This window comes from Epinephelus fuscoguttatus, linkage group LG21, assembly GCF_011397635.1.
Source record: "Epinephelus fuscoguttatus linkage group LG21, E.fuscoguttatus.final_Chr_v1".
NCBI lineage: Eukaryota > Metazoa > Chordata > Actinopteri > Perciformes > Serranidae > Epinephelus > Epinephelus fuscoguttatus.
This window is the reverse complement of record NC_064772.1, coordinates 33,273,542-33,297,350: the sequence shown is the minus strand read 5'-3', so window position 1 is coordinate 33,297,350 and position 23,809 is coordinate 33,273,542. Positions and strand designations below refer to the sequence as shown.

At 42.7% G+C, this 23,809-nt stretch overlaps 1 protein-coding gene across 7 annotated transcripts in view; it reads left to right on the top strand.

Annotated features, from left to right (window-relative positions):
• arhgap12b (Rho GTPase activating protein 12b) overlaps positions 1-23,519 on the top strand; it is an 83,387-nt gene extending 59,868 nt beyond the window's left edge. The window contains exons 3-19 of one of the 7 annotated variants that reach the window (XM_049565092.1): positions 4,570-4,842; positions 6,976-7,116; positions 8,386-8,466; positions 8,961-9,083; positions 12,798-12,872; positions 13,311-13,385; positions 13,766-13,827; positions 13,927-14,008; positions 16,175-16,276; positions 16,379-16,477; positions 16,598-16,700; positions 16,784-16,903; positions 17,054-17,152; positions 19,098-19,175; positions 19,320-19,454; positions 19,603-19,708; positions 21,881-23,519. In XM_049565092.1, coding sequence (XP_049421049.1) covers positions 4,570-4,842; positions 6,976-7,116; positions 8,386-8,466; positions 8,961-9,083; positions 12,798-12,872; positions 13,311-13,385; positions 13,766-13,827; positions 13,927-14,008; positions 16,175-16,276; positions 16,379-16,477; positions 16,598-16,700; positions 16,784-16,903; positions 17,054-17,152; positions 19,098-19,175; positions 19,320-19,454; positions 19,603-19,708; positions 21,881-22,055 — 1,929 coding nt within the window. In that variant the 3' untranslated portion in view covers positions 22,056-23,519. Of the gene's footprint in view, positions 1-4,569; positions 4,843-6,975; positions 7,117-8,385; positions 8,467-8,960; positions 9,084-12,797; positions 12,873-13,310; positions 13,386-13,765; positions 13,828-13,926; positions 14,009-16,171; positions 16,277-16,378; positions 16,478-16,597; positions 16,701-16,783; positions 16,904-17,053; positions 17,153-19,097; positions 19,176-19,319; positions 19,455-19,602; positions 19,709-21,880 lie in introns of all 7 variants that reach the window. The other 6 variants (XM_049565091.1, XM_049565094.1, XM_049565095.1 and 3 more) reach the window with 6 other exon arrangements.
• The last annotated feature ends 290 nt before the right edge of the window (positions 23,520-23,809 follow it).

The window sequence follows — 23,809 nt, the reverse complement described above, 5'->3', positions numbered from 1 at the left end:
AGTACAGTTCAAGACAAACTCCCTGTAAAGACAGCATAAATAATATATTGTAAAATGACTATGACATGTACAGTATGCATGTCAACAGTGGGCCTGTGTTCCTCTGCACAGTAACAGGCGGTGTGCACACTCTGCTCTGTCCTAAATGTTTGTTAACTGACTGTCTGAAGGAAAGTGGAGACGTCAGGAAAATGTTTTGGTTAAACTTCTGTCAAAGTGGACGTTGAAGCTTGTTAATTACTTCTCTAGCGGCTGCAGTTTAGTTATTCTGGCCTGAGTGGAATCTAAATGGATGTGACCCCTGCCTCACACTCAGGCCACACTCAATCATCTGCATTTAGACTTGATCTACACCACATTATTCCCTAAAAATCCAATTAGAGCTGCAGCACACTGGCTCCATTCTGGTTGTAACCGATGAGTCTGAAGTCGAGTTCAGCCAAACCATCATCTCTCAGCGGTTTGCCTCCATGCTCGAGCACTTGCTGTGTGTTGGACTGAGACAAAGAACCAGTGGGTGAAGCTAACTGAAAACAGCAGGACCCCGCTGAATCCTTTCCTCTGCTGCCGCATGTGTGCAGGATATTAAATAATAATTTCTGTGAAAAATATTCCTGTTATTCCAAGAGCGGCAGGAAGTCCCATCTGTGTCCTGAGAACAGTTCAAATCCTCTGACTGAAGTGCGCCCCCCCCCACCCACATTCCTCACCTGTGGCAAACAGAGGGGAGAGGTGTGGTGCTGGCACAGCCTCTGGTACCTCCCTCTCTTCTGCTTGGCCGTTTATCTGCTCTGTGTTCTACAGAATGTTTGGAGCTGGATCTCCTCCAGAGACACACAAAGCTGGCACTGCTCTCAGAGACGCCGCTCTTCTCCCAAACCCCAAAATATTTTTCAGAGTGTTAAATGCTTTGAGCCGTAGCCATGGTAACGTAGCTTTCTGGCTTTTGTGGAGTGACCTTCGGATGCTGCCAAGTTTTCAAAGACCACTTCTGAAACTGTCTTTGAAGTGTGTGTGCGCTGACACCGCGGGGCCACGGTTGTGATTAAGTTTATTGTGTTGACTGTGGAGAGCTGTTGTTGAGTCAGAAAGGAAAACTGCAGCGAGTCCAGTCAAGTGTTTCAAAAAATTATAATGTGGAATAACATTTTGATCCATGGTCTCAACCCAAAGTGTTTATTATTTAGTAACCCTCTTCTTTAGTCGTCTAGTGCTGCTCATTGAGTTTGCTTCATGCACCTTATCAACACTTGACAGCAGCCTGTATCTTATCTCCACTTTCACTTCCTCTCAGCTTTTCATTTTGCATATTCTGCTTCCTTCCTCACACTTATCATCTTCACTTTAACCAACCTTTGTGTTGCAATCATAAGCATGATTCATGGCAGCATAGATCCGCCACAGAAAAGTCACAGGTTCAATCTCTGCAACATGAGCCCTGTCAAAATTTCAAGTGTACATATCAGTACGTGTCAGGTGGATGGACACATTTCACCAGAATTAATTTCTATCTATTAGAGAGGATCACAGACAGGGGCAACATCATCAGGCCAGGTGCTATGTTGGCCGTTCATATATATATATATCCAGGCACACATTTCTGGTAGATGACTTCATTTACTTCGCAATTGTTGCGACAAAGGGTGGTAACTTTTAAGTTTTTGTCTATGAGTGTTGTAAAGTCTTGTGCGGGGTTTGGGGATCTGATTCTGTCACTTTGATCCCTGGACTGTATTTCAGTAACTAGGTTTACATGCACAGAATATTCAGTTTTTGGCCTTATTGTGAAAAAAGACAGAGAATTCCTACTAATCTGTTGACTCAGATAATGAAAATGAATATTCTACTATTTCATACCCATTGAGTGCACAGTTGCCCACGTACAGTTTCACGTGGTGTGTGTTTGGGATACAGGTCATAGGAAATCTCAGACCATTGCCAATAGTGGGATAGTTAGTGGGCTGAAACTGTACATTAGTAGTTGAGGTAGCACGTTGAACAGCAGATAGTTAGTCACTGCCTTATAGAAGCTCAGTTTTAATAAGTTTTCCAACTTTTGCCAAGAGGGAACTTTAGATATTGGTCCCTAGATTATGTTCACCCAGTTTCATGCAGATCGCTCAAACTTCCTAGGAAGAGATCCATTTGAAGTGTTTTTCAAAAAATTCAAAATGGCGGACAATCTATATAAGCGGAAGTTATGGGTTCTTGTCTCTACGACATACGGGGCATGAGATATGCCCATTCAAAGTTTGACATTTCAATTGGTTGCTATAGCGCCCCCCTTTGGTCAACTGATGTAATATTGCTTCATTGGCATCCTCCCATGACCCTCTACCACTGTGCCAAATTTCACATGGATTGACCAAGTCAGTGAGGAGGAAAACATGGAACAGACACACACACACACACAGAGTTTTCGTCATTATATAGTAATATTCCGATTCACAGGCAGCTGTGCAAACTCTTCGTTTATCATGTCATAATTAGAAATGCACCGATCCAGCTTTTTCAGTTTCGATACCGATCCCGATGCTGTGGCTTTGAGTATCAGCCGATACTGATCTGATACCATGGCTGACCTAAAAAGCTATATACCTTTACATGTAGAACAGAAAAGACTAGAGGCATCAGGCATTGATGACTATGCAGTTCTTTCCTGAGATAAAATGAAACAAGATGAAACAGATTAATGCAATGATGAACTATTTATTCTTAACAAAAATAAACAATTGTGCAACAGCAGTTGAAATAGTGTGAAATACCTCCACACAGCAGATTCTCTCCTTTGCTCCATGACGTATGACGTAGCTCACGTCGCAATAGATTTAAAAGGAAAGGATCGCCTCAGGTATAGGTTACATATTCCGATACCCAATCCATCTATTTTGTTGCTATCGGGGCCAATTTTCGATCCAGATAACGGATTGGTGCCTCCCTAGTCAAAATATAGAATATTGGAACAGTTGGGGCTGCTTGTGCCATTTTGCAGCATCGTGTCAAAACAAGATTTTGTTCAGTTTCCTACAGGCATTGGAGTTGTTTGAATTTCATTCCTTTAGCCACCTTCTTGAAAAGTCGACATTGGGATATTTGTGTATCCAGATATGTGTGAAAGTAGGTGTGTTTCTCCTCTCAACCAGGAATGTGGGCTTTTCGTTTTAGGGCAGGCATGTCTACTTCACAGCTTTGCAAACTGCTGGTGAGCTGATTGTAAACAGGCAAGAGACACGAGACACAGAGGCACGAGTGTCAGAAATTGCGGGAAAATAAAAACCCTAAATGACACAGATGCATGTTCTGAATGTGCTTTATCCCTGTCCAAGGAATGCTCCTAAAACCCAAATAACACCAGCGTATCCCACGTGTCTTACTCAGACAAAGAACACTAGTAATGCTCTTTTAGAATCATATAATAAAAAGTTTGTAGTTTGTTTGTGTAGTATGATTTTGGAGTGATTTCCATTCCTACATTGCTGCGTCGTAACCCTAACCCTCCTGCTCTGTTTCAGCACTGGGCTGTTTTCAGTCTGATGCCAGCTAACACCTTGATCCACCTGCCTCTGTCTGTACATCTTCTCTAACTCAGGCTCTGCAGAAAGGCTTTTACTAAAGCTCGGTGTAGATCTCACATCACTCCAGTTTTATCTCCTCTCCACTTGTTCCTTGTCACCTATAGGACTGAACTCAAAGCTTTACTCCTTGACATACACGGGCTAACCATTCTATAGTTACGATGAGACTTAAGGGAGGGCCTAGTTTCATCAAGGCAGAGATTTCTGAACTGTGAACTAAAGGTGATCACAGATTGGCAACCATCTTTAAAAAATCCATGTGCTTTCCTTTGTTCTCTCCTGATTCTACACCTTTTTGTGTCTTGTCATGTACTGTCTTCGCTGTCTCTTCTATCACTTCCTGTAAATCACTTTGTAGCTTCTATTTTTAAAAAGTGTGACATACTGTACCCTAATGCCTGCATGCTAACACCAGTAGCCCTTTATGTTGATAGCATTTGGCCGTGGTCTCTAGGTAGACAGATAAAAGATTATGTAACCGCACTGAATCCATCTGTTTTGAGGACCCGATTAGAATCGGACTGATATAGTTTTAAAGTATCTGCGAGCCACATGTGGCGTGTGATCTGATCAGCAGCTGCATCCTGCCGTGCAGACTGTCAGAGAGCGTCATAACTCACCGCCTCACGTTCATGCTCTTAGAAAGAGAAGTCAGGGTCGTGTACAGCAGGTCTGCAGCGACATGCGCATGTATGAGCGCTGAAGTTTGATGCAACAAACAGCTTGTTACATTCCAGTCCAGTAGAGGATGTGATAGCCGCTGGTTTCTGTGCTGGACAGGACCAACATTCCTACAGATGCTTAAATCTCAGCAGACCCTGGAGTGATTTCAAGGCTGCTTCTGGTTATGGAATTCCTGGAATATTATTGAATTTTCAGAACAAAGTCAGGACACTCGTAAAGTCTCTGGAGAGGTTTGGGAATATCAGCTGGAAAACGAGAGAGTAAATAAAATGTTAATGATCTGACCTCCTTGTCTCCTTTCCTCCACCAGACAACATCACCTACAGGTCAGGGTCGATCCGACTCGCCGGTCTACACCAACCTCCAGGAGCTGAAGATCTCTCAGTCCAGCCTGCCACCCGTCCCCTCCAGCTCCCCCCTCCACATCCTGGGCGACTGGGAGACCCACAAAGACCTGAGCGGGAGGCATTTCTACTACAACCGTGCCACCGGAGAGCGGACCTGGAAGCCACCGCGCACCAGGGACGCCAGCGGCAGCACCAGCAGTTTCCGAGCGGACAGCCAGGGCACACTGGAGAGTGAGGTGAGGGATGCTTAAACTAATCAGGTGGCATGAACAAAGTACACTAAACTGAGAACTCACTCCTTTCCACACCACAGGAAACTAACAGTAGGTGTGATCACAGGAAACACAGGATTCAGGTATTTAGTTTGGATGCGTGCAAGTCTGCGCTGACGCCAGTCTGTAAATAAACTCTCTGGCAGTCGGTGTTAAACAAACAGGCTGCGGTCAAAGTGTGGTGGACCTCAAAGGACTTTTAATGGTGTTGTGGTTACTGAAGGTAACAGGAGTGCCTTTGATATGTGGAAGTCATGGTTTCCTGTCAGGTTGGAGTTTCCTGTCCAACTATCCAACACTGCCCTCGTGTGGCGGTTTAGTGTATTGCAGTTTTCTGTAAAGGAGAGTAAGGATGGCTTATTTACTTACGTGAGGATTTCTCTCTCTTTTATCTAATTGTAAACTAACATTAAAAGATTTCATGGGCAATTTAAATGTTACAGACCAACTGATCAATTTAGTGAACTTACAGGTTAATCAGTAATAAGTTGTAATAATCATTAGTAGCAGCCAAATTAAAACAGATGCGTCATTGTGTCAGCAGCATTTTAATGCTGTAGCTGACCAAGGTGGAACTAGTTTTAAGGGAATAGTTTGACGTCTACAGGGCCTTAAAAAGTCTTAAAATGTCTTCAATTCAGTGTTACGACAATAAGGCCTTAAAAGTCATTAGTCTTAAATTTGAATTTGTGAGGTCTTAACCATATTCCTGTAAGTAAAACGTAATTTGTCCAAAAACTGGTCCCAGATTTATTTAAAAGGTGTCGTGAACAGGTCTTAAAAAGTATTAATTTAACTGTCTGATACGCGTAGACACCCTGAAGACCAGATGACCTTTCAAGCAACTTCACTATCGCGGCAAATTTCTGATGTTGGAATAAAATCACGAGAGTTTTACCTTCGTTTGTTCACACTCCTGTAAGCTTAATAGTTTGGTGTAAGATGGTCATTAATCTCAATCCCAGCTGTCTTAAATCGGTCTATTTCTCATCTTGACATTCAAGAAATATCAGACAAGTTTAAAATTAGTGTACCTTTTTAGTCTGGGCTCATGCAAATTCTGAAGTGAATGAACATTGTCAACAGCCAACAGGTGCACTCTCTCCAAACAGGAAGCAGCAAAGTGAGTAGACGGTAGGAAGGTGCAAGACAGTGAACAAGTCTTGGTTCTTTTGCACTGTAGAAAAGGAGGAGAAACTGGTGGAGCTGTGGAGTGAAAAAGAGTCTGTTTAATTCAGCGTGTGTTTTATCCACTAACCAGCATTTACATTTAGTAAGAAATCTTAATTTTTGAAACACTTCATCTCTCGTTCCCACAGTCTCCTTCCAATAAAATGGCACAGCTAACAAGTGGAGGCTCAAAATGTAGTTTATCTATATAGATTACATTGATACCGACTTGTCAAGAATTCTGTCAACAAAGGACGCCTTTTATCTCGTGTTTCTAAAGTTAAGTGTTTTTTAAGTCACATCAGGCATTGTTAATATTTCATATTTCTTACAGGGAGTTTGCCGTACTATTTTCCACCAGGAGCAGGATGGGAAATAATCTCAAAAGGAATCTAGTTGTAGTCTTGCAAATAGTGACCCTGCAGGATGCTCAGTCTCTGCAAAATCTTATAGTGTGTGACTAAAAACTTACTTAAGATGTTAGAGGGTGTCACACTTCAGTCTTTTAAAGGTCTTTTTGAAGTCTTCTGATGTACACTAGGCATTTGCTTTGTTGAGGAGAGAAGAGAAAATTGAGATTACCCTCATGTTCTTTACGGTCAACATGAAGCTACAACAAGCAGCTGGTTAGCGTAGCTTAGCAAGACTTAAAATGGGAAGAAAAAGCTAGCCTGGTTCTATAAAATAAAATGCCTTAACAGTCACTGCTAAGCTAACTGGCTGCTGGATATGGTAGCTCGTACTGTAATGTACACATGTTGTGATACAAGAGTAAAATTTTTGTCTCTGTAATGGAGCAAAAAATGGAAATACCCAAGTAAAGTTACAGGGTTGTAATGTCTTCATGGGTGTATTTCTTGTGTCTGCTAATGGGCCACATCAGTAAGATCATTAAACTTTGTGTCTTCTTGTCTTTGTCCTCCACAGCCACTGTCCTCAGAGGAAAACTGTCACAGCACCCACTCCAGTCAGTCTGACAGCCAGTACGGGTCGCCCCCTAGAGGCTGGTCTGAGGAGCTGGATGAACATGGACACACACTCTACGTCTCTGAATACACACAGGAGAAGGTACAGTCTATTGATTAGCAACCGACTTATAGACTGATCACAGTTGTCCACTAGGGGTGTAACGGTACACAAAAATCTCGGTTCGGTGCGTACCTCGGTACACAAGTCATGGTTCGTTTTTTTTTCGGTACAGCAATGAAAAAAATAGACAACTATTAAATATCTTTTACTTATTGGTAACCTTATTAAAACATACCACCACAGCAGTTAACTCTTTTTACACAATTTTTGAATGAAACAAATATATATAAAATCCTGCTTTTTCACATTGTTTGAATGAAAATAGAAATATAAAAGTGAAAAATAAAATCCTGCTGTTTAACACATTTTTTGAATGAAAAATATAAATATACATTCCTGCTTAAACAGTTTTACTCAACTAAAATAAAAAGTATAGTGCAGCTGGTCAGCTTTAAAGCCTGCTCAGATTCAGTTTTACTAGGAACTTACTTAGCTTTCCCACTTTGTTAAAGTGCAGTAAACAAAACATGCTTATATCTAAAGTGCAGCTTAAACAATTTTACTCAACTCCAATGGCGTTGGTTATTTCTTTAGCGCGATGGTCAGGGAAACGCTCTTTCTTTTTAAATGACGACGATATCGTAGTTTGCACCAGATTGCTTTTTCTAGTCGTGCCGGTTAACGTTCAAACTCGGGTGGTGTCGCTTTAGATGCGTTAGCATGTTAGACATGTTTCCAAGTACATACCCGACATCTGTTCTGCAGTGTCGGCACACTGCTTTTGTCTTGTCCACTTGTTTATTTCCATCTTCGTATTTTACCCTGAAACCAAAGTGTTCCCAAACGGAGGACTTAAGGTTTGTGGGTGGGTCTTCAGGTTCGTCAGGCTCACTTGCCATGTTGTCAACATGCGAGAATGCGCTGCACAAAGTGAAGGCGGAGATTTACGGTCAGACTCGGTCCGTCACTCAATTATGTCCGTCGGGGAACTAGATATTTTAAATGGTTCGGCTCGCAAAAAGGGAATTAAAATAAAACAAAATAAAATAAAATAATATCCTGCGCCCAATAATTCGGTACAGGGTCGTGCCGAACCGAAAGTCGCGTACCGAACGGTTCGACACAAATACATGTACCGTTACGGCCCTATTGTCCACAGTTTTTTTTTTTTTACGACTAAACGACCAATGAAGTCTTGCCGACTAATGACCTTTCTGGTCGACTAACGTTTGGTCGACTATCAGGGGTCGGCCCAGGTATCACGTATCCTTGTTTTCCCTTTTCACTGACTGGTGTTTGTGTTTGCAGTGGATAAAGCATGTGGATGAACAGGGCCGGCCCTACTACTACAGCGCTGATGGATCCAGATCAGAATGGGAACTGCCCAAGGTGAGATCATCCTCTGATCAATAGTGTCCATGTGCCTTTGTCTTCCCTATCACGTCCACCAGACGCCATTTAAACTAATCTCCTTCTCCTGAAAATGGGAAATCTTCTCACATTACATCACCTAATACCAGTACCCAGTAACACACTTTAGTGTGACTCCTCCTGGTGTCTGGTCCTGTTAATGTAAGTGGATGAGCCCTGTGAGCTCAGCAGGAGCCAAGTGGGAGTTGAACCTTGGGTAAAGGACTATTACTGGCTCTTGACCTGCTAATCTGGGGAGCTGATCAGAATAGAGCAGTCCATTCTCTCAGTGAACGCGGACATGGATTCATTCAGGGGACAGTTGAAGACGATGCCTACGCTGTAAGAGAAGTCCCTTTGTCCAATGGTGCTGTGGACAGTAAAAGGAGAGGTAGGCGAGAGGGAAGACATCGAAGGATATGCGAGAAGAACTCTGATTTTTTTAACTTCTGCTCTCCTCTCTGTCTCCGCAGTACAACATCTCCCCTCAGTCCGGTGAGGTTCCCAAGAGCCGCAGTCTGGAGAGGAAGCAGCAGGATCCCATCGTCCTCACCAAGTGGAGACACAGCACCTACGTCTTAGACCTCAACGACAAGGTAAGACTCAGCGAAGACGGCAGGATTGAAAATATGACAAGTGATGGCGTTACACAGGCTGTGTTGTCTGATAGGTGTGGGAACAGGTCCTGTTGTTGCTGCAGGTTTTCTGGCAGGTTCTTTGTCTGCTCTTTCTGTCCTATTGGCAGCGAGTTTAATCCCCGAGTGCTGATGACGCTCTCAGCTGCACAGACGAACAGGCTTACAACGGCTTAAACTGCCTCTTTTATTTTGGAGTCTTATTAAAGCATGGTGAATTATTTAAGTTAAAAGCAAGTTTACTTTCATGTGTTTAAATGAGGATGTTGTGAATGTTATCAGACAGAAAGAACCCACCTTAAGTTTCTGTTTTACATCAGTTCCAGCTAGTTTTTAAACAGATTCAGGGCGCAAGCTAACTTCCATAGAGCGAGATAATCCCATACAGCACACATGTTGTCTTAAAAGAGTGTTATAGTGAGTTTGTATTGAGACAAATTATAAAAAGAATGCTTCAATTTGAAGCAACGCAGGTCGAGATATTCCGACTCTGTCCCTGGTGTGAGTCAAACTCGAGAAACACTGGATCCTACATTTTCCATTATGCAAACAGTGGCATATTTTTTGCTTGATGTATATATGAACCGATTAAATATTGAATAAATGAAGCATTAAAACGTGAAATATCCTCAAATAGTTGACATTTTCAGATGTGTCTAAAGGATATCAAAGAAAACACAACATTGTTCAACAGACTATGGGTCTCATTCATGAAAAGTGAGTAAATCTGTGTGGAGATTTGCACATAAAAGCCGACTCTACTAAAAACCTACTCCGGATTCAGGAACGCCGCGGGAAACTCAGATTTGATCGTAAACACGTGTGTGTGATCACGAATGCCAATCCATCGTAAAGTGACAGCGCGCTCCCGGTAATCAGCAATTAGCATAAATCCCCACCCATGAATATCCAGTGACCACCATATAAGGAGGTGTAGGTGCATCCTGTCGACCTGTCAGTCATGGCGCAAAGAAAGAAAGAGAGAGAGAGAAAAAAGAATTTTTCCGAAACAGAGATCGAAATAATTTTGGGTGAAGTGGACTAAAGAAAAAACATTTTATTTTCTTCAGTTAGTAGTGGAGTGACAGGGACAGGCAAAGAGAAGGCCTGGAGGGAGGTAACAGATGCTGTTAATGTTGTCTCCGTGGTACAAAGAAGGTGAAGCGTAAATGGTTTGATATGAAACTGGAGGCAAAGAAACGCATAAGCACACACACAAAAAAATACAGCAGCCACAGGAGGAGGAGGCTCACAGTCACAACTATCTGCTGCAGACGAGCGCATCGCTGGCATAACTGGGGAGACAGCGACAAGCCTAATACATTCTGAAAATCATCATTGATAGCGTAGTGGTCACCAAACAAACAGAAGATTCATTTGTGGGGTTTTGAATGAAGTGGGAACAGGAAACCAGAGATGTTTTGTGCGTAATGGATAAACTTTAAAATTATTTAAATCTTAATAGCCTAAAGCTCTGTTTTATACAACGTAAATTAAACATTTTCAAATCAGATTTATTCATTCAAATGATCAAAAAGCCACAAAAAAACTAAACAAAACAAAAAAAACACGTGTTGTCTCAAATAATTCTTTCAGCTGCTCCTGCTGAACCCAGGCACCGAGGCCGAAGAGGCTGTGATCCGGCTGTCCTTACGGATATTTTTATTATCATCATTCAACATGTAGAAAGAAAGTGTAATCTGCTGAGTCGATTTACATAGATAATTCACAATCATGAACCTAATCTGGAACTTAAACTTGCTAACTGCCAACTAATTTAACTAAATGTGTTATATTTTTAATATTTTGTCATGTTTAGATTAGGCTACGTGTTTCAAAGGCATCTGTGTATTGTGTACATAACAGAGCGCAATACGAGTTAAAATTGTAATTTCCAATAGTGACAAGCAATATTTATGTGCTTTACTAAATTTACACAAGCACTACGAGTGGTCAGGAGCAGGAGTAGATTTTGTTAGTAGCTACGAAAAGATCGGAGCTACTAAAATATTGACGAATGCGATGCGGACATGCACGTAAATTTCCATCTGCGAACAGTTTACACACAAATTCCTTCTGCTCACGTTTCATGAATGAGACCCAATGTGTATGTATGTTTATTCATGTATCATCAGTATAAAAATGAACTGCATAAAATGTAAGCGTCTTATTTAGGTTAGCTTGTCTCGTCACCTCTGTGTTTATTTTGCATGGCATTACAGTGATGTTTGTGTGTCTGACTGAGGACAACACTCAGAGTAAGCCGCTTGGATTTAAAGCTGCTTGGTTTTGGATGGAAATAAATGGATGCTAAACAACAGGGTGTTTTTTACACCCTTAAAGGGGAACTACGCCCATTTTCAAAATTCATACATGTTATATCTATGGTCCAAGACAATCCAATAGTATTCGTAAAAGTGAACAACTCTCTTCCAAATCCAAAAACTATTGTACTTCAACTCAAATTTGTGACGTCAGGGTATAAAGTCTGGAGCTGCTCCACAGACAGTGAATTAGGAAAGATGTTGTAGAAGACACTGGGAGCACACAGGGGAATGTTCTGAGTACATGGGAACATTTTCTGTTTCACAACTGAGAACTCTACAATACAATAAAACTCAACTGTGTCTCCCATTCAGTGTCTATGGAGCAGCCCCAGACTTTATACTTGATGACATCACAGGTTTGATACTTCCTTCTTTGGTTTCTGGCTTTGAAAGAGAGTCGCTCATGTTCACAAATATTTATTTAACTTTCAAACCATGGATATAACATATCTGAATAATTTAGCAAGTGTCCCCCTTTAAACACAGACACAAATGTCCACAGTGTATTTGATACTGTTCTGTTTATTCAGATATGAATTATGAATTTTGAATTTCAGGAGCACAATTTATTAATGTTTTGCCACAGATTTTCCTACTGCCTCCTAAATGTACACTTCTTTCAAGCTCCCTGTGAAATCTGTTGTTTATGTTTTCCAGATTCAGGTTTTTGTTTTCCAGAATTTTTCAATTAGAAAATATACAGAATTTAATGAATATATTTATGAATTTGATTGCCGTTTTTTTGGTTAGATAAAGCTATAAAACAAAACATTCCTTCCTTAAGTAACATTAACTTTTTCACACCTGAGCTTCATATTGCTCTGCTCTAAATTTGGCTGTTAGTGTCAAATTCCTAAGTTTATTTAGTGACTGCAGGGTCCAACAGTGACGTTCACTGTCAACCCAACATCAACATAAAATAATTTTCCTTACACTTTAGTGGGATTTCTTCATTTATAGCCAAACAGACGCAGCTAACATGTTATAACTTCCTGTGAATATAATCAAGATAGACTGATACAGAAACAAGGCTGTGTCTCGGCCACCCAGGAGAGGCACAGGAGGACAGGATTTGATTCAGCCTGGCTGACTGAGGGAAAGACTGCGGTCGAGCTAAGCTTTGCTGTCACTTGCATCTCTGAGGTCAAACTATCTGACATTAGAATTGGAGACAGACAAAAACAGAGCTGAGGGAAGTGTCAAAGAGCCCGATCAGCTGATTGTATCTACTGCCCCGATGATTTTGGTAGTAGTAAATGTTAAAACACAAGTTTATCAGGGACTTTTAAACCAGACACCAAGTGAGTGAAATATATCGGAGGCTAACTCTGTGGTGGTTTTGTTGCAGTTCTCTTTCAAACTCTGGCGGTTCACTTCGGACTCGCACAAGAGGAGATTTCGTCTCTCTCTTTACCGTGATAAAGTTGGTACCACTTGTAGCCTCTCCTCTCCGGCGCCTCCTCTAATCAACAGATGATCCGTTTTGATTCACTGCCAGTGTCATGTAGAATTCCCTCTTATATAGCTGTGTAAATATGACAATCAACGCCATGTGCTCACTCAATCAAAAATGTCTGATTCATTGTTATCGTGGGTGAGATGAACAGGAAGTACGAAGCAGCACCTTAAAGTGAAATCTGAAATAACTCTAACTAGCATGTTGTTTGAACCCTAAATCCTAACTGTCCTTTCCTTCATCCTTAACTTCTGATGACCTAACATCCAACGCAACCTTGTGATTCCTCTCCAGGCTCCTGATCCATCTTCTCCTCCTCACTAACCTCAGACTGACTCTCTCCATGTGTCTCGTAGTTAGCCGGTAGCTATTAGCGACTCATCATGTTGTGCCTCTTGTTGGTAGGAGTGTGCTCCGGCGCCCAAGCAGAGCTCTCCAGACTCTGACTCCTGCCCCTCATCTCCTAAGCACCCCTCGACCGTTAGTATCCCAGCTTGCACTGCATCGCACCACATAATCATCATCAGCATCACGCTTCTTTCACCTGCAGATACAAACACGTCTTCCTCCTCATCTTCTAAAAACTCTCCAAGCCTGCTTTGCATTCAGTTTCTCCCATCTGCTGCATGCCACATCTAACTGCATCGCATCTAACACATTTTCCACCACCAAATATGCAGCTGTTCTGGCGCCCTCCGCAGCAGTGCCAGGGCGCCCTCTGCTGGTGATATTTGGACATAACATGAAGCAGCACAGCCACTTCCATTTGCTTCTCAAGCTTCAGCGTGTGAGTGTGTGGATGCATGTGTGTTTCACGCGTGTGTTCTAGCTGGTTCTTATCTGCGTCTGTGTCTCCACAGCCCTCAGAGAAGTGCGGAGTCCTCAATGTCACCAAGATCACAGAGAATGGAAAGAAAGTCAGGTAGGAATCTGACGTCCCAAAAAGAAATGGACTCTTTCTAATCCCAATGATCTTTTTAAAGAGTTGTCTGAGTTATCTTTGGTTTACTTTGACGCACAGGAAGAACTGGAACTCCTCGTGGACCGTGCTGCAGGGTTCCTCCCTGCTCTTTGCAAAGGGTCAGGGCGGCAGCACCAGCTGGGTACGTATCCCATCAGCCCCGACACGCTCATGTTTCTGCAGAGTACCTGAGCTTTTTTTAAGTGTTCCATTCATCTCTGTGTTATCTCTCTCTTCCTCATTTCTGCATAGTCACCTGTCCTCATGCTACCTGTGCTCTGAAATGTGTCATCCTCTGTTCATTGCTTTTGTTCTCCTCCTCTCCTCCTTCCTGAAGTCTTACTACCGCAGCGGCTCCATCCCTGAGCTGCTCCTCACTCTCCTTAGCAACTGGAAGCGCTCAGTCAAGCCCCGCCCTGCTGTCTCCTATGTGAACTGTAGGCCTGTGCAGGCTGCCGCTGTATGTCCCCTCTCTCTGCATGTGTTGCTCCTGCCTGTCTGTCAGTCTTTCATTCACTCCTGCTTTTGCTGACTGGGACACTGGTGTGTGTGTGTGTGTCTCTGTGTGTGTGTGTGTGTGTGTGTGTGTGTGCGTGCGTGTACAGCTTGAATTAACTGATCCTAATGTCAAAAAAAAGGCTGCACTAATCAATAGTGTCATAACAACAATGGAGCCAGTGCAGCAGGCAGCTGTTTTCAGCCCAAAAGCTCTGATAAGCAAACTATACACATGTTTTTGATTGGTGCAGGCCTAAAGTGATTCTTACATTTTCCAGTTGTAAAAGTCTCAGAGGAAAACAGACATTTAAATAGTGAGTGGATCAATATCACGAGACCTTGAGAGTGAATAAATGTCTTAATTTTTTTGGTATTATTAAGAATTTAACCAAAAGTCTCAGATCAAATACGGACATGTTGGCTTTAGTTGGTGGACTGTCAAACTAAAGGGTCGGTATTTGACGACCTGGAAATGAGGCTCGACACTCAACTGTCTGTCTTAGGGCTGGGCGATATGGACAAAAATTGATATCTTGGTATTTACAGGCTGAATGGCGACATTTTCTAGGAAACAGGCAGCATGTTTTCAGCTGCAGTTCAAAGCCACATTTGAGATATCACAAGCAGCTTTATAAAAACAGACTGTGATCAAAATGAAATGCAGAGACAGGGATTTTTCCCCCCACAGCTGCTAAACAGTTACACCTCAAAAAACACTAGTCCGCAGGGTTTCTGTGAAATGCTATAAAGTTTAGTTGATTCAAAACACACATTAAACACACATTAAACATGGCTTAATAGAGACAGTTTCAAACACAAGTACACAAATCAGCTTCACTATAGCTCGCAGCATTCACAGACAAACACTTGTCTTTATCTGGACACATTTTCCCCACAAATACAACATGCTAATGTTATTAGCACAAGCCTATGGCATTTTACATTGTGTAAACTAGCCTAGCAGCTAGTGAACTTTTCCTCTACTCATATAAAACCAGGGACAACAGCAACATTTAACAAAGGTAACGTTACAAAATTCAGCTCCATTACAACTCACAAGGTTCACTGACAAAACAACTGTCTTATACTAAACATGTTTTCCAAACAAATACAAAATGCTAACGTTGTTAGCACAAGCCTATGCCATTTTACATTGTATAAATTAGCCTAGCGACAAGCAGAGATTTCCTCTTCTCATATGAGGCCAGGATAAATCACACACAAGACTTAAAATGCTATTTTGTGGAGGCTTCATTGTCTTCACAATTTATAAATAAAAGCTTACAAAAATAGACATGAGGTCTGTGTCGCTGTGATGTGTAGTTACATTTCTGGGGAGGTGCACGTCAGACTAAAAAGTGTTGCTGGAGAGCTTATCTTGACCCTATATCGATATAAATGGTGTTGTCTAAATGTATGTCTTGCTTGAAAATATATCAATATATATTGCACATAATCGTTATATCGCCCAGCCCTAGTCTGTCTCCAGAGTTACATACAGCAGCTTTAATATGCACATGATATAATTAACAACTAACTTTTTGCCTTTCTTGTAACCTGTTACTAAAAATGTGTGTATATTCATGAAGAGTTTCAAAATTAAATTCACAGCATTTGAGAATGTGACACCTGCTCCACCAAGCATTTTAACAGATTCATGCTCTGTGCTTTTAAACACACTGAGGATGTCGGGCAGTGATTCATACCCCTTCACATGAACACAAAAATCCACCTTAAACAGCAGCGTGTCCCTGTTGTCTCATCTTTGTGTCAGACGTGGACTCTCATACTGTTTCCTTGATTCCAGAAGTTTGGGAGCAACCAGTCGAAGCCGGAGTTCACCGTCGATCTGCGAGGGGGGTCGGTGGATTGGGCCTCTAAGGACAAGTCGAGCAAGAAACACGTCATCGAGGTATCGAACACAGTGGATCTGCTGTCAGGTTCCACTGCAGATAAACCTGCGCTTTGTGCAGTTTAATGTGCTCAGAAGTAATGGTGACTTTTCCTCCCTCAGCTGAAGACTCGTCAAGGGACGGAGCTGCTGATCCAGTCAGAGATCGACAGCGTCATCAACGACTGGTACCGGGCCCTCACGGAGACCATCAACAACCATGTGAGGGGACATCTGTCACTGGCAAAATCTTCCACAGTTTCATGTCTTCTTGTCCTGCCTTCTAGTCCAAGTTGACGTAAATCTGATTGTATCTAACCATGCATATCTCGTCCGGTCCAGGCCTGGGAGTCAGATGAGGCCATTGAGGAGGACATGCCTGAGTCTCCAGGAGCTGAGAAACAGGACAAAGAGAAAGACCACCGAGACTCCAAGAAGAACAGAGGTGAGACTGACAGAATGCTCCTAACACACACTGTAAATGTAAGTGTCTGAGGAATATACTCATATCCTGCTTGTCTTCCTCAGCGATGAAGACCTCTGTGAGCATGGACTCGTCAGACCAGAAGAAAACCAGGTTGAAGCTCAAGAAGTTCCTGACACGTCGACCCACCTACCAGGCAGTCCGAGACAAGGGCTACATCAAAGGTATTCAGACTGAGTGCAGCACAGGCAGCGGCTCCTGCTGAGCTTTTCTCACACGTGGATATGTGCCACTGTTTGAATATGGAACAGCAGCCGGCGTGTCTGCCTGGACAGATGACGGTTAAAAATGACTTTGTGTTTGGTGATTCACAGATCAGGTGTTTGGCTGCAGCCTGACCAGCCTGTGCCAGCGGGAGAACACATCAGTCCCCAACTTTGTCACGATGTGTATCGAGCATGTGGAGAACACAGGTAGGAGCGACACCCAGGATGGAAAAGTGTGCATGCAAAAGAAATAGTATTACAAAGGTTGAATCAGTATACACTCACCGGCCACTTTATTAGGTACACCTGTTCTTTGACACGTGACTTTGAACGTGGCATGGTTGTTGGTGCCAGACGGGCTGGTCTGAGTATTTACTGGGATTTTCAGCACAGCCATCTCTAGGGTTTACAGAGGATGGTCCCAAAAAGAGAAAATATCCAGTGAGCCAAAATGCCTTGTTGATGCCAGAGGTCAGAGGAGAATGGCCAGACTGGTTCAAGATGATAGAAAGGCAACAGGAAGTCAAATAAGCACTGGTTCCAACCAAGGTGTGCAGAAGAGCATCTCTGAAGCAACAACACCTTGTCCAACCTTGAAGCAGATGGGCTACAGCAGCAGAAGACCACACCAGGTGCCACTCCTGTCAGCTAACAACAGGAAACTGAGGCTACAATTCACACGGGTTTTCTCACCAAAACTGGACAATAGAAGATTGGAAAAACCACATTCAGATGGAAGCATGGATCCATCCTGCCTTGTATCAACGCTTCAGGCTGCTGCTGGTGGTGTAATGGTGTGGGGGAGATTTTCTTAGTACCAACTGAGCATGGTTTAAACACCACAGCCTACCTGAGTATTGTTGCTGAGCGTGTCCATCCCTTCATGACCACAGTGTACCCATCTTCTGATGGCTACTTCCAGCAGGATAACGCACCATGTCACAAAGCTCACATCATCTCAAACATGACAATGAGGTCACTGTACTCCAATGGCCTCCACAGTCACCAGATCTCAGTCCAATAGAGCACCTTTGGGATGTGCTGGAACGGGAGACTCACATCATGGATGTGCAGCCGACAAATCTGCAGCAACTGTGTGATGTCATCATGTCAATATGGACCAAAATCTCTGAGGAATGTTTCCAGCACCTTGTTGAATCTATGACACCAAGGATTAAAAACGGAGTCCAACCTGGTACTAGCAAGGTGTACCTAATAAAGTGGCCAGTGAGTGAAAGTTGTACTCTGTAGCTGTATGTTCATTTCAGTAAATGTAGATTTCTGTGGACTTGATGTTCTTTGACTTAGCTTTGAAGCACTTACTAACATTCTGTGTGACAAAGCTGAGACAACACTGCCACATGAAGTCACTACTGAGGGGAACTTACTGCAACTGGTTCAGTGACATTGATGATTCAGTACAACCGCTCCAGCTCCAGGAAACAGTGATTCATTCAGACGTGCCACACACCTCTGTATCTCACACAGGCCACAGGTGAATCCATTCAGCTCAGTCAGATCTTTTCAGCTACATTTCTAGTTCACATCAAAGGAACAAAGAAATCACTTCAAATGTTGTGGTGCGAAACCTCCGGATAAACCTCTCTCATGAGGTTAGACCAAAAAAATGTAGCTTAAGGTCTGCTATGCACCTTTTTCTAGAGCTTTAAACCACATAAGACAGTTTCAGCAGGTGGTTATAGTTCAACATCTGTGACGTATCTATGCCCATTGTCTCTGAAGTGTGTCTGGCATCAGCAACTCTTACAGTTCCTAGGCAGTATGGAAAAAGTATGGAATTTGATTTCCATAAAATATTGTCCACAGGACGGATGTAAAGCTCTGGCAGCCCTGCACTAACATGATCAAAGTCTTTGTATTTATCCCAGACTGATATTTATGGAAGACGGGAGATATCTGCCGTCATTGGTTGTTATAACAACTAGTTGAGAACATCTCTCCATGACAGCTGTAGCTGTGTTCAGCTGCATCTTTACTTACAGAGGACATGAGGTGATGTAAGGACACGCAAAACCTTTGATCAGTCGATCTGTGTTGGTGCTGTGTGTTTGAGGTCAGCTCGGCATGTCAGGACCGACAGTGTTCTCACTGCTTTTGTCTCTCTGCCCCTCTTCTCATCCTCCTCCTGCAGGTCTCAATATTGACGGCTTGTACAGAGTGAGCGGGAACCTGGCAGTGATCCAGAAGCTGCGCTTTGCTGTAAATCATGGTAGGACTCCAGTCTGCTGGTTGACCTTTGACATGCCTAAAACACTTCCTCCTTTATAAGAGACGACATAGGTTTTATCTGTGCGCCACATACTGACCTCTTACACACTTGTAACATCCTGTTTGGCTTCCCTCCCTCCATCAGACGAGAAGGTGGATCTGAATGACAGCAAGTGGGAGGACATCCACGTCACCACTGGAGCTCTCAAGATGTTTTTCCGGGAGCTTCCCGAGCCTCTCTTCACATACGGATCCTTCGACGACTTTGTTGAAGCCATCAGTGAGTAACATGATTCGTCATGTCGAAGCACCTACACTATGACAAGGCACTTAAGAGTGCTGAGAGTATTTTGTGTTCCTAGTGTGGCCACAAGATGGTGCTGTGCGCCTGTGCATTCACTGACTGGCTGTCTGTGTCTCTGCCTCAGAATGCTCCGACTACAAGCAGCGAGTGAATTCAATCAAAGATTTAATAAAGAAGTTGCCAAAACCCAACCACGACACAATGCAAGTCCTCTTCAAACACCTGCGGAGGTAAGTAAAGTGCATAAACTGATAGTCAGAGTTATATATTATTTAATTAAATAAATACAGCTTACGAATAAAATTATTAAATCGTAGTTACGTACGTATTTTGGCAGTGATGAAAGCATTGAAACAGCTTCACAGAGCGATGGATCTGAAATGTTAAAACTGTAACCGTACTTACATGGACTTCTTCTTCAGGCTGTGTTTTCTTTAATGTGTTTTTAAAGAACTGAAATGTGAATGTAGCATCACATTTTGTGCTTTATCGAAATCTTAGGCTTGTTAGTGTCCTCATTTCCTGATTTAAATCATATATTGACTTTTTTTTGTTTCTATTTTACCTTTTCACTATTTTTTGTGCGGGCAAAGTTCACTGATGTTGTTTGACAAATGTGTGAGATGCAAAAAAAAGGTTTATAATGTTTTTTAAACTCATTTTTGAGGATAATTTAACTTATGGAGAGACTGATAAAGATAAGGTAAAAGGGAAATACATACATAAACAGAAGCGTTAGAAAATACCAGGAAGTAAACAACAATAATATAATGATAATACATTTATCTAAAGTTAAATTTAAAAAACGCAAAAAAAAAAACAAAACAAATTACTTGAACATTATTTCAGAGGATGTAGTTAAATAAACCCATAGATTTAAATTTAAGTCAGAGGATACATTATATAACAACTAGGTACACACAGATATCAACACACACGATACCCACATGCTTAATCATACATGCTCGCACTCATGAATGTGTGTGTACGAGGGCTGCAACGAACGATTATTTTCATTGTCGACTAATCATTTTATCGAAAAATGTGTTAAAAATCAGAAAAATGTTGGTCTGTCTCCCCCAAATCCCAAAATTATGTCATCTAATGTCTTGTTTCGTACGCACGCCAAAGGGTTTTAGTTCACCATCATGGGAGAGTGTGTAAAGCTGACAATATTTGAACATAAGAAGCTGCAATAAGAGTATTATGGGTACTTTTATAGTACTTTTCTATGGTGGTTACATGAGCCTCAAAACCAGCCACAACTCAGCCCTGAGTAGAGTGACCGTCCTCTACTGACCAATCAGACTGCAGTGTTCACAACTCCACCTTTTAGTACCAGATCTGTGTGCTAGGTACCCCAACAGAGGGGGGACCAAACATGGGGACGGTACAGAACGGTTCATTGGTACCATCCACAACTTTTCACAATGGAAACGGAAAAAATTGTTTCACGTCCAGTCTGAATTTGTAGTTCACAATGTAAAGCAACATGACACATTACATCACTGTATGAAACGTCTCAGTGGGTAGAACCTGAAGGAGACCGTTAGACAACATCAGTAAAGTTACTATCAATATATATGTAAGAGCTAAAAGTTAAACGTATCCTCTGATGTCATGTCGCTTCCTGTATTTGTCGACCCTGGACGATCAGACTGTTCTTCTGATGTGGTCAGCTCACATTTTTGATTTGCCTGTGAGTGTCTGTCTACGTGGACGACACGTGACTGTTCACATTAACCCCTGAGCTCCACAGCGACTCTGTGAGTCTCATGCAGTCGCATCATAAATGTCACTGTGGATATTTTACCAACTCCTGTCTGACTCTGCGTGTTTACCTTCCCTCAGACTGATCAGCCCGTGGGCAAACACAAACTACAGCCAGGTTTAACGTGTATTCTTAGCCCACTGGAGCCGGTGGCAATATCATATGTTCACAATGACATTTGCCTAGGTTTCCAATTTGCATTTATATGGCGCTGTGTTTGCTGTAATTCAGTACCTATGAAGTGGTGTTTCTTGAGGAAATTTATAGCGTGACATTCAGTGTATGGAGGTCTACGTATATCAGCGGGCGGATTTAATTTCCTTTTTTTTCTCCCTTCCATGAATATGTTATTGTTTTGTGCATCTGCATGCAAGGATGTAGATTCTATTTAAAAAGGCTATTATGCTCTAGCCCGGAGCGCTGAGTAGTGTTGCAGGGTGTGTGTCGCGCGGCTTGCCTCAGTGCTCCATCTCAGGCCCTGAAGATGTGTGTAAAGACCCTGATGTTGTTTTTCAAGATGAAACCCTGAAGCTGCACTGCATTGTCAAACAAATATAGGCTCACCTAAAGCTATTTGTGACATGCTCCATGTTTCAATCCCCTCATGTTCTACTTCCCTCTCCCCCCCCAGGGTGATTGACCACGGGGAGGCCAACCGCATGACCACCCAGAGCGTGGCCATCGTGTTCGGACCCACGCTGCTCCGGCCCGAGACCGAGACGGGCAACATCGCGGTCCACATGGTCTACCAGAACCAGATAGTGGAGCTCATACTGCTCGAGTATGAAAGCGTCTTCGGCAGGTAGAGGGGCCCACTCAGAGTAGGACGCCTGGCTTTACAAACACGGACTTCTTTTCCTTTTCCCCCCTTTTCTTTGACTGAACTGAACATTGCTGTGGACCAAGCAGTTGAGAGAAACAAAAAATCATTGACAGGACAGTTTACAAACGTGTTGCACTTACAGAAGTTTTGGAGAAGAGTTTGGAAAAAAAAACAAGGTGTACAGATTTCACCCGCTTCTTCAGTTGCCATTCCTGCTGCGAGTAGCGGGCTGGACAATGGACAGTGTTTCAGAGTGATGCCGTGGTGACGTGTGGACGTCCGTGTGATTTGGTGGATTTGAGTATTCAGGTGTTTTCACATACACTGGATCCCTGTGGCCAGTAGCTTCAAAGCAGAGCCGGGGGCACCTTCCGCCTCCTGGTGGACCGGAGTTTCGCAGATCGCAGCGGTGGGCGCGTGCGGCATTCATAGCCAAACCGGCAACCTCATCACCCCGCCGAAGGAATGATCTGAATCTGAACTGGATAGGTTTTCTGTGTCGTGGAGCTTCGTCTGTGATGTATCAGCCCCGTGTGGTTTTGGATCAGGCGGATAAAAAATAATCAGTGTTATGTTAACAGACTGTCTTTTGGCACTTGGATGAACTGGAGTTACAGATCGTGTCCCCGACTTACCTTAGCGACACCATCACCCTCCCCTCCCTCGCACCCACTCCCCCTTTTTCAGCCAGTGTTAACCATTAACCCTGTGACATGAGCATCCTGTGACTTGAATGACGGAGGACAAACCCTCCGTCTGTGTGTGTGTGAGTGAATTAACCTAAATGGAGCAAATCCTGAGCAGAAGCATCCTCGTCTTGCCACATTGTACAAACTGTGTGTCGTGTAGTCTTACGTGCTTTGGTAAAGTTTCCGTTAAGCTGCCGGGGGTCATCGTCTGTGCTCCTTTATGAACTTCAGTGTTGGTTTCTTCATGAGATGTCGACGAGGCCCTGGCGTTACTGGAAAAGTGGATTTCTGGGGACTGCAATGTTACCGATTTTTACATGACTTGTCTCTGACTGTCGGCTTGATGACCCCTCTCTTCACCTAAGCTAATATTAAAGAGTATTACAGAGAAGGGAAATGGTACTGAGAATATTTTAAAGGTTGACGTATGGGTGTTAAAATGCAAAGAAGAGCCTTTAAAAGAACCTTTCAGAGCATATGTACAGTGACAGAAACTAGTTGTTCAAATGTGTTATAGTGACTGAGGTGTGTATGCTTTGATGGTGAACTAGTGAAAGATGATTTTGATTTTGTAAATTTGAATTAAATCATGACAATACACATATTGTGGAAAACAAACAAACACATGATTGACTGTTACTTTTCTTTGAAGGTGTACCTGGAGTGTTTGCGCATGGTCAGCTGCACATTTTGAATGTAATTTTCAGGCTAACTGCTGTTTGTGAAACTGCTACGTCTAATAAAAAAGACAAACTAAATGCTCGCACTGTAAAGTGTGTACTCTCTGTCAGAGCGCGGAGTTAAATGTTCACGGTGGATGGAGACGATAAAGAAAGAGAGGTGAGTCTGCTGTTTAACCTTCAATCAGCTAAAGCTTCACCTTTCCCTCGCCTTTAATTACTGAATTGAATTAATCTACTCAACACTGATATCCGGGTTATTGAATTGAGTGATTAAGCTTTCACGTCTCAATCAATTAAATTCCTACCTGTTAATTATGAAATGAACTGCAGTATATTTCTGGAGATTTCTCAAATGCGGCACAACC